The sequence below is a fragment of the Propithecus coquereli genome, unplaced genomic scaffold, assembly GCF_000956105.1.
Source record: "Propithecus coquereli isolate 6110/MARCELLA unplaced genomic scaffold, Pcoq_1.0 Scaffold82, whole genome shotgun sequence".
Classification (NCBI taxonomy): domain Eukaryota; kingdom Metazoa; phylum Chordata; class Mammalia; order Primates; family Indriidae; genus Propithecus; species Propithecus coquereli.
The window spans coordinates 1,259,471-1,270,598 of NW_012154396.1; the positions used below are offsets into that span (position 1 = coordinate 1,259,471).

Here is an 11,128-nt window from a genome sequence, read left to right on the forward strand (position 1 = left end):
CTCTAAAGATATATAACTATAATTAACTGGTATTTTTTACTTACCTTCCTTTTTAGGTGCTTGGGTAAATCATGGCCGGGGAATAGTAAAGGAATATAACAGTCATTTAATTTGGACCTATGATGCACCACACTTGGGCTACTGGATAGCAGCTCCACTTCCAGGAACTAGAGGTATTACAAAAATGGAACAAAGTAATATTTAAAAGTAATCCAGTTAGTCTTGCTGCAATTGATATCAGCAGACCTCAATTTCATTCTAAGCATTGCCACTTACCAGCTATGTAACACTGGGGAAAGCACTTAATCTCTTGATCTCATCTTTTTTTCCATGTGTATAAGAAAAGATTAAGCTCCATGAACTCTAAGGCCCCTTATATGAATATACGATAGATCAATCTGTGAAGACTGAAGTTTGTTCAAGTATTTTCTTGTTTTACTTTGTCATAAGTAAATTCTACACAGATCAGTTAAAGGTTTTGGTTTCAAGCAACAGAAAAAGATTCTGGATAATTCAAAGAAATTTACTGTATTAGAAGTATGTGGAGAGTTCACAGGATCCTAGAGAAGGCTGAAGAACCAGATGCTAAAAGCCAGGAATCCCTGCAGCACCAGGGGGCCCAGTTAGCAGGCCTGCTTGACTGTCTTAGCCAGGTTGCTGCTGTGTGATGGCTGGCTGCAAGCTTTTCCAGTCTTTTCCTCATAGTGTCCCTGGTCATTCTAGGGATGAAGAATGATTATGGCACTGGCCCACCATTGGGTCATGAGTACACCCCTTGGTGGGGCTATAGGGGGAAGAGGAAGAGCTCTTGAATAATAGTGCCCTCAGACTGTTTCCAGGAGAAGACGAGTGATATACTAAATGAAAATTGGCCTTACATTTTGAACAGAAGGTGGATGAAGGCTGGTGGGAAGAAACAATGATTGTCCAGTAGGGACATTCATATTCCAGGAGAAATGAGCATTTCCTTAGATTTAACATGGTATAAAATCATCTAGATAATTTGTACCTAAGGAAACGTTACATTCATCTCAAGTTGTATAAATTTCTCAAAATACTCAAATATTGCCTATTTTATCCATTAAATCTTCTTGAAAAAAGAAAAATCTTCTCACCTGCTTTTGTCTAGACTGGTTGCACTGTCAGCCTGCTACCACTTTCAGGATCCTTGGGTGTTTGCTGTCATACATTGGGTTGTTTTTTGGCTTTCTCTACCACCAGCTTTGCTAAATTAACTTTCTGGTCTTCAGCATTTTGTTGCTGCTGTCTGTTATCTCATTTTCCTTCATCCTTGTAGGTTTCTGTATTTACAGAATCAAAACAAAGCAAAATTTAGTGAAGATCTTGGAGTGAAAGTTGAATGCATTTATCTCATTCTACCATCTTCAGTCATGTGTCAGGGACGAGTCTTAGGGTTTGTCAAGTGTTTTTGCTCCCAGCTGAGAGGCAGCTACTGCTGATTGGGCAGCTGATTAGAAATAGTCCCAGTACATACCTTGGTCTGGGACATGGATGACGCTTTACATACGTTTCTCTGCAGGATTCTATCACCTAACTTTATAACAACTATTATTTTGAAGGCTCTCAGGGTTTTCTAAAAGAGTTTTGGTAAGCCAATTTGATTTTTATTTTCATTTTATATTGGCACTATTTGAATTTTAAACTATCCATGATAACAAGACTTTTCAATGAAGCCAAAATTTAGTATTCCAGTAAAAGAAATATGTATCGTTTGCCATATCTGATCAAGAAGGATGTTCTTTGTTTCTATTTGAATTTAGTGCTTACAATATTATTTGAGGAACCAGAGGATGGTTACTTTTGCTCCTCGTGATGTAAAATATCATGCAGTGTTGCCAGCTGTCTGGCCTTATCCCATTCTAGATTTGTGACTATAATGAAATATTGATGAAAAAGAACAATTAATATTTAATACTTCAACTCAACCTAAGTTATTTAATTTTTAATAAAAATAACCCTAAGAAGCATTTGAGTTTTATAGAGGAGTATACCTCCACTAAGAATATATTTGAAACAATCAATTTATATAAGATAGCTTTGTGAATTATAAAAGCCAAAATTTTTTCTAAAACAGGTAGAAGTTCTGTCCCAGCTTATCTGTTGGAAAAGATTTTGTGTGGATCAGAGTACTAAAAGGATGGGATTCTCATTTAGTTTGAATTAGAAACCTTCTAGTGATTCTTTTGAAAAATCTATTCTGCAAGCATATCATAGACAATGGAACCCCATACTAGAAGTATAGATAACTTGATGATAGCTCTGGCTTTGCCTGTAATTAACTGAGTGAGCTTGAAATAGGTACTTACCCATCTGAGTGTATTAGTTTTCTTGTCTCTAAAGTGGGAGAGTTGGATATTGTCTTAGTTTTCTCAGGCTGCCATAACAAAATACCATAGACTGGATGGCTTAAACAATAGAAATATACTTTCTCACAGTCTGGAGGATAGAAGTCCAAGATCATGGTGCTGTAAGGTTTGTAGATGGTTACCCTCTCACAAGGTCCTCACGTGGCCTTTTCACATACCAGCCAATTCTCTGATTCTCAGTGGACATTGACTAGATGTCCTATAATTCGTTCAATTCTGATACTATCTATCTACTTGTGGAGTTAGCATCAGATCCCACAGGTTAGAGGCTCAATCCCACAAGACTGCCCCAACTTCAGATGCCAATTGCAAGCAGTATGTCCTCAGGTTATCCACAGTGTCCGACATGGCTTCAAATTGGGCGTTTCTACAACCCTCTCCCTCAGGTTCAATAATTTGCTATGGGGGTTCAGAAAACTCAGGGAAGCACTTACACTACCAGTTCATTATACAGGATAGAATAAAGGATGCAGATGAGAAGCCGTTAACGGAGTACATAGGGCAAGGTCTGTAAGGGTCCTGAGTGTAAGCAGGAGCTTTTGTCCCCGTAGAGTTGGGGTGCACACCACCCTTCTGGCCCATGGATGTATTCTTCAGTGTTCTGAACCCCATACTTTTGGAATTTTTATGGAGGCTTCATCATATATGGCATGATTGATTATTAACTCAGTTTCCAGCCCCTCTCCCTTCCCCAGAGGCTGGGAGTAGGGCTGAAAGTTTCAAGCTTCTGACCATGGCCTGGTCTTTCAGGTGACCAGCCCCCATCCAGGAGCCCACCGACAGTTGCCTCATTAGAACAAAAGACTTTCCTATCATCCAGGAAATTCCAAGGATTTAGGCGCTGTGTGTCAGGAACTGGGGTCAAAGACCAAATAATAGAACAAAAGATTCTTCTAGCACCCTTATTGCTCAGGAAATTCCAAGGGTTTTAGAAGCTATGTCAGGAACTAGGAGCATATATATATTTTATAAAATAATATATATATTTATATATATATATTTTATTATGTCACAATCCCTACCTAATATTCTTAAACATTTTAAGATGTGATTATTACTATAAAATCAAAATTGGTCCTATGATGGGCTAATTAGTGTCTGGTGTGCTGGAGCTACTTTAGTTATAATGTGGTTATTATAATGTACTAAATTTTGTTTTTTAAATTAAATTTTAAATAGAATTCTAGAATTCCTTGGTAAAAATGCTAAGTGCAAGAGGTTAAAATAATTTTTCAGTTTGTTGTAGGAAAGTAGTTGGCAGAGCATAGAGTTTAATAAACTTAGAGTTTACTGTTTTAAATATATATTTCCAAATATATTTGAATGAAAATACATTGTGATTTTCTACTTTTCTAACCCCCTAGGCATGCACACACATGCACATGAGCAGATGCATATTCTTTTACTACTGTCCTATGTATAGGATTTGGAGCAAGCCCAATAGTTATCAACCTATTTCCAAACATGAGTTCTGTTGGATTCCTGTGGAGTGAAAATTGTTAGCATTACTCCACTGTGGAAACATGTATTAATATATACCCAGTAGTAATCAAACTTTACTGTCCTGCAGCTCTTGATCCTCCTTAGGAATCTGCAGATAGGATTAAGTTACTCTCATTGCTTTTTTGTTTGAAGAAATTTCATATTGTGCATTGCTCTACTTGTTTGCCCATTAGAAAAGATAAAGGCTTTATTATCAGTCACCATCTGTGAAACTGTGGCCAATACTAGAGTGCCTCTTATATAACCTTGAAGCTTCATTCCACAACAACAAAGGTGTGGTAGAGCTAACACTTACTGAGTGTTCATCATGAACCAAGCACTATTCTAAGTGTTTCACAAGTATTAACTCATTTAATCCTCAACAACTCACATGGGTTAGATATGACTGTTATTACTGCTCTACAAATGAGGGAACTGAGATACAAAGAAATGAAACTTGTCCAAGACCACATAAAAATAATTGATGAGGCCAGGATCCCAATTCAGACACTCTGGCTCCAAAGTCTATGTGGATATCCACAGTGCTGTTTCTCCAAACTTTAATATTATTATTACTACTTTGCCTTTATCAAAGTAGTCGATGAAGAATTTAAAAAATAGACTTAAAAGACCTGGTGGTCCTTCAGTTTCTTCCAGTGTCCTTGGTGCAGTTGGAGGCCTCATTATGGATGTTTCCTCATGGTAGAGATTACTAGAAAACCAGTTGTCCCACCACTCACTCTTCTCACCCCATCACCCTGAACCCATATTAGAATCTAGTTGATACTGACAGGTAGACTTATTATTGAAGCCTTAGTGATATTGAAGCAGATTACTTCAAGATTAATTGTCCAGTGGCATTTTTTGCAGATTAATAGCCTACACTGATCCTCCTAGTGAATTAGCCAGCTTTTACTGCAGTAAAGCATTTGTATATGTGTGCTCTGTCAAAACACAAGGACAAGGGGTCAAGTGTGCCTCTGCTGGGCTTGGCTTACTTGGGGTGTCGTCTTGTTCTAGAGTCTTGGCGGAAGGAGTTATAACTCATAGTCCTTCAAGTCCCAGAATTTTTGGATTCTCTCTATTCTTTATATCCCTGCTTGCTTTGGCAAATTCTTTTTTGAATTTAACCTCAGAATTTTTTAAATCAAATGCAGCTAATTAATAGTCACTATCAACATTCTATCTCAAAACCTCTTAGCACAAAACTTAAATTAGTTAGAAATACTTTCTCCCAGTTTATTTTACCAGATATTTTGCTAACAAATATTTTATCACTTTACTGCCTCTTAAAACCATTTCCTGACTGCTCATTGTCTAATCTGGAAGCCAGTGTCACATATTTTAGGTTTTTGTGATAGCAGCATCTAGATACCGATTTCTGCAGGCATTGCTATAGTAACAAACAACCCTGCTGTCTCAGTGGCTAATAATATCGAACATTTATTTGCTACTATATTTTATAAGTGTTCTGGGTTGACTTCTGCACTGTTGGGCCTGGCTTGGTTCAGTTCAACAGATTTTCTCATTCCAGACCCCAGGTTGAAGAAATAGTGACTTTCTAATCTTAACATACTAGAAGGCCCAAGCAAGAGGGCAGAGGTACACCATGCAACCTCACTTAAGGTGTGCTCACATTTCATTGGTCAAGACAAGGCAACTGGTTAAGCTCAAAGGATAGGGAAGGTATACTTTACCCACAGGAAATCTGCCATGGGAGGGAAGCAAACAAAAGTGTGTACACATATTCAATTTGCCTCATCCAGGATGTGACATAGTTGAACATTTGATCTAAAATAACATTTTCTTTATTTATATTGAACCATGTAGGTTCAGGTATAAATGAAGATTCCAAGGACATAACTGCCTACCACACAGTGTTTCTTACAGCCATATTAGGAGGAACAATAGTCATTGTCATTGGATTTTTCGCTATACTGCTTTGCTATTGCAGGTAAGAACAACATTAATGTGTATGAATATACAATATTAATGTGTATGATATGAACTATCAAATTATAGTATTTCAGTATGTTCTGTGCATTACAAAGTTTATTTTAGAAATAGTTTAGTCTTTAAAATATGTAGATTAAAAATAAAAACAGATATATTCTAACAGTAGCATTGCACCTGTGATGTGCATATTGTAGGGTGATTTTGAAAAAAATGAACCTTTTGGATCATAACTTTTGAATATTTTTTGTCTTCTCGTCTATTTTAGGGATAAGTGTGGTACTCCACAGAAAAGAGAAAGAAATATCACTAAGCTTGAAGTTCTCAAGAGAGACCAGACGACTTCAACAACACACATAAATCACATCAGTTCAGTCAAAGTTGCATTAAAAGCTGAGGACAAGTCACAGTTACTCAACGCCAAAAACTCCTCCTACAGCCCTCAGAAAAAGGAACCGTCAAAGACAGAAGCAGAAGAAAGAGTTTCCATGGTAAAAACTCGGGACAATTTTAAGATCTACAATGAAGATGTTTCATTTCTGTCAGTCAATCAAAATAATTATTCGAGAAAACCAACACAGTCTTTGGAGCCCAATGTAGGGTCCAAACAACCTAAACATATTAACAACAATCTATCTTCATCTTTAGGTGATGCTCAAGAGGAAAAGAGGTATCTCCCAGGTAATGAGGAGATGTATGGGCGTTCCCACATTCCTGAGCAGCTTATGCATATCTATAGCCAGCCTATTGCCATCCTTCAAACATCTGACCTCTTCTCCACTCCAGAGCAGTTACATGCTACTAAGTCAGCTACTTTGCCAAGAAAGGGACAGTTAGTGTACGGCCAATTGATGGAACCAGTAAACAGAGAGAACTTTACGCAGACATTGCCCAAAATGCCAATGCATTCTCATGCACAGCCCGCAGATGCCAGGGAAGAGGATATCATACTTGAAGGTCAACAGAGTTTGCCATCGCAGACTTCAGATTGGAGCCGATATTCGAACAGCTTACTGGAATCCGTCTCTGTTCCTGGAACACTAAATGAGGCTGTTGTAATGACTCCATTCTCATCGGAGCTTCAAGGAATTTCAGAACAGACCCTCCTGGAGCTGTCCAAAGGAAAGCCCTCCCCCCATCCCAGAGCCTGGTTTGTTTCTCTTGATGGAAAGCCAGTTGCGCAAGTGAGGCACTCCTTTATAGACCTGAAAAAGGGCAAGAGAACCCAGAGCAATGACACGAGTCTGGACTCTGGGGTAGACATGAATGAGCATCACTCTAGTAGAAAGCTTGAGAGAGAGAAAACATTCATCAAAAGCATGCATCAACCCAAGATCCTTTACTTAGAAGATTTAGACCTCAGCAGCAGTGAGAGCGGAACCACTGTCTGCTCCCCTGAGGACCCAGCTTTAAGGCACATCCTAGATGGAGGGAGTGGAGTTATTATGGAGCACCCTGCGGAAGAGTCCCCGGGAAGAAAAAGCACTACTGAAGATTTTGAAGCCAATACATCCCCCACTAAAAAAAGGGGCAGACCACCACTAGCCAAAAGAGATAGCAAGACTAATATCTGGAAGAAGCGAGAGGAACGCCCACTAATCCCCATAAATTAACTCGTAGGGTGGTTGTGTGTCTGCTGTCTCGTGCTGTCTATTCTTGCTTCTTGTTGTAAATTGCAGTATGAACTTAAGAAGCTGAGACTGAGCAATCTTATGGTCCCTGGACATGTCTCAAGCAGAGTAAATAGTGAAATGGTAATGCAGTAATCAGAAACATACCAAGAGACCTATTCTTTTCATTTATTTTTGGGTGATGAATTTGAAGTATCCAAGTTTTCAAAATGTAAAATGGCATCAAGATATTATCTGACAATGTTGCTCAGTCAACCAATTTGGCCCTGCCTCTGTTAAGAATAACATAGTGAGACGTACTACTAAAGTTGCTTACAAAAAGGTTTCCTCTGCCTTGGTGACTACCCTATGGAACATTTAGAAATGAAACTGTCTTCTTCAGGTATCATGTTCTTGTGAAATACTATTTCCTCCTCTGCCTCTCCTTGAGAATTACTTGATAAATGTTCTGAACTGATGTTATTCTGGAGTTTAATACCAAACATTTTCTGAGATAAACAGCATGTGTATTATATCATCCCAAAAGTAAATCCTACATTCACATAAGATGAGCAAGAAGCTGCTTGGTCATTAGAGATGGAGACACCAGGTCTTTGGTTGTTTTTAGATATAATTTCACAGAATAAATAAGATGTTAATTTGTTATTTAGAAATTTGAGAAGTGAATGTTCTGATACTGAATTTTTATTTTAAATTTACTTTTTTTCTACCCCTCAACAATCCGAAAAAAAGTCTGTGACTTTACTTTAAGGCTCACTGACACATATAGGCTAAAGTCAGTTTTAATATATTTCCTCTATTCCCAAAACCCAATCTCAGTCACTTAAAGGCTATCAAGTTAAAAAAAAAAAAAATCAATGATCTGAAAATTTTTTAGGAACACCAAAAAGTTAACAAAATGTGTGGAGATAAACATTTTTTTTTTCCTGAAATTTTGATGGGCAGAAAAAGAAATGCCATTTTCCTGAGGCTCAAAAATACCTTCAGGATATTAGTTCTACATCAGGTGTTGACATTCATAAAAGGTATGAGGAAAACAATTTCAATTTCAGGGGAAAAGTAAAAGTTTTTCCTTAAGTCACTGATAACCTTTGCAACATTTTTTTCAGTTTTGTACATAATATATGCACATTCTTTTCATTATAGCAAAGAATTCAGTGTGCATACATTTAACAGCTGTTTTTAATTGTGTCTTCAACTCTGAATTATCATTGGTATGTCCTAAAAATGAAAGTTTATTGTTAAGTAAAATCAACTCATCCCATTTTTCTTAAAATTTCCATAAAGACAAATATCTGAAGCACTTTTCCCTTTCCCTTGGGGGAAAAAGTGAAACTAAATTGATTTTTCATCTGCTACTATTCAACATGGGAGCCACAGAGACCCAAATCACGTAAACAAGTTGAAAGAACCAAATGGCCACATTAGCTTTAGTAAAATTGTAGATAAATGTGCAATGAAAGACAACAGCTTTCTTTCTTCCCTAAGATAGTAGACTTCAGCAATTTTTTCTTGTAACCACTTCTGAAACATGTCCTGTCAGGTAACTCTCCTACCTTACTATATTAACCCAAAGAACATAAAGACCTAGGCAAATGTTTGCTATGTATTACCCCAGTCCATAGAAGAAATAAACATTTTGTGTAATACCTAGGCTGCTGCTTTTTATTATTATTAGAGTAGTGATAAGGCTCACCATTAGAGGAGGCTTCTTATTGGTCTTATACAGAAAGATACATCAAAAGCAGCATGAATGAAAATGATTTGGAAAAGGTTAAAAAGTTAGTACTCTGCTGAAGTGCCTTTGATATAGACCTGCATTATTAGAAGGATATAACATCTTAAGTGTGCATTTTCTGTTAGCCAGATTATACAGATGTGCAGTTTTATTAAGAAATAGACTTAGTGTTTCATGTTGGAACAATGAATTTTGCATGTAAGTAACATTTCTCTTTTGTGTGTTTAATCCTTTTTTGAATCCAGTATATATTGATAATTGTTTATGTTGGATTGAGTTAGAAACTATATAGCAAAATGTTGTACCTCTTCAATATTTTAAGTGTATATATTTTCCCACCTTTAAATAAAAATGTTTCATCTCAGCTTGGTAATGAAATACACAGATTGGTATAAGGGTATACCATTTTATCATTCAGGTATGGCATTTATTTTATTCATTCTTGTGTAAGGGAAATGAGACTATCCCAAGGGCTTTTCTAGAACTACTTGTTTGGTTTCAGAATAAAACTTTTTTCTTTACACTGCACATGCTGTTCTCAATTGGGAATTATAGGGAATTTATCTTTTCTAATGATCAAAAGAACGTGACTTCCCATTTGTGTGTAGTTCACAGATTTCCTGTTAAAAAGCTGAAGCCATCTACTTTTTCTTAACCCAGTGATAAATCAATACTCACAACTTTCTTAAATTTTTAAATTGAAAACCAATACAATTTTTCTGCAAATGTAAACCTAGATAATTTTAATCACAAATTGTTAACATTTGTGGATCCTTTGTATATACTTTGGATATACCTTAAAGGCAAAACTGTCTCAACTGATGGATTCATTTACTAAAGCACAGCTATATGTATTTTTGAATACATAATATGATCTTGAGAGTTTGTAAAAATCAATTTTTATGACTTTATGCAGTTATATAGGGATTATACCCTTTTATAATACATAGTATGCCATGAAGATCACAAATGTTGATGAATAAAAGCACTTCCTTTGCTTTGGCAATCATTTTCAGATCACTTTCTGTGTGTTTGAATCCTCTGGCATCAATATATATTATAGGGTTTTAGAGATCTGTGGGTCAAATTATGTCCCTCAAAACTTCCCAGAAAGGTAAAGCTCAAAGTTACATATTCATTTACAAGGTATGAGTTACTCACTTCCCCATGTACCAGCATTGTAAAGGAAATCAGCTGTATTAATTTCTATTTCAGATCTAGAGTTGACATTTTGCCTCTTGTTTTCAAGTGTTCCTATCTTTTGTACTCTTTCAGAGAACTCTCATATTTCAGTGTATTTATTGCTGTTACTACTATATTTACTGCTGAAAACTGTAACAATCTGAAGATTTGTAAAATGTTAAACTTAGTTCATTAAAAATAATAAAGTAAATCTAAAAGGTACTTGATGTGTTGTTTAATTTTGGGTAAACTGTAAAACATTCCTCTCAAGTTGTCATTTAATCTAGTACATACTCAATTATTACTTTTTGTTCATTATATTCCCTACAGTAAAATAAACTCTTTGTTTATATAATGAACTTGATATATCTTTTATGCTTCATGTCTCCAAAATTCACATTTTTACTGTTAAAGCTGAACGTAGACAAATTGTTTTCCATCCAGTGAGACTTAAGATAATCTGATAGAATGTAAAATAAATTATAATTCCCAAAACACTTTAGAGAGAAAATTATACAATATTCCCTTCACTCCCTTTAAAAATACTCTTTGGACTTTAAATCTAAGTCAAAATGATAACACAGAGGCTATTTGGACTTAAAATGTTAGATCTCCAAGAGCAGAGATGCTTAGTTAATTGAACAATATTTAAATTCAGGCACTTTGTATTTGGGAACTTTAGAGTGCTTTTTAGAATCATCATAGCTGCCATGTTTTCAACATTTCCTGTAACTTTCATAAATTAATATACTAGA

At 36.1% G+C, this 11,128-nt stretch overlaps 1 protein-coding gene across 1 annotated transcript in view; it reads left to right on the forward strand.

The window, feature by feature from the left end:
• FAM171B (family with sequence similarity 171, member B) overlaps positions 1-8,174 on the forward strand; it is a 62,399-nt gene extending 54,225 nt beyond the window's left edge. The window contains exons 6-8 of the mRNA XM_012663654.1: positions 57-173; positions 5,700-5,823; positions 6,091-8,174. Of these exons, the coding sequence (XP_012519108.1) occupies positions 57-173; positions 5,700-5,823; positions 6,091-7,435 (1,586 nt within the window). The 3' untranslated portion in view covers positions 7,436-8,174. The remainder of the gene's footprint in view (positions 1-56; positions 174-5,699; positions 5,824-6,090) is intronic.
• Positions 8,175-11,128: the final 2,954 nt, after the last annotated feature.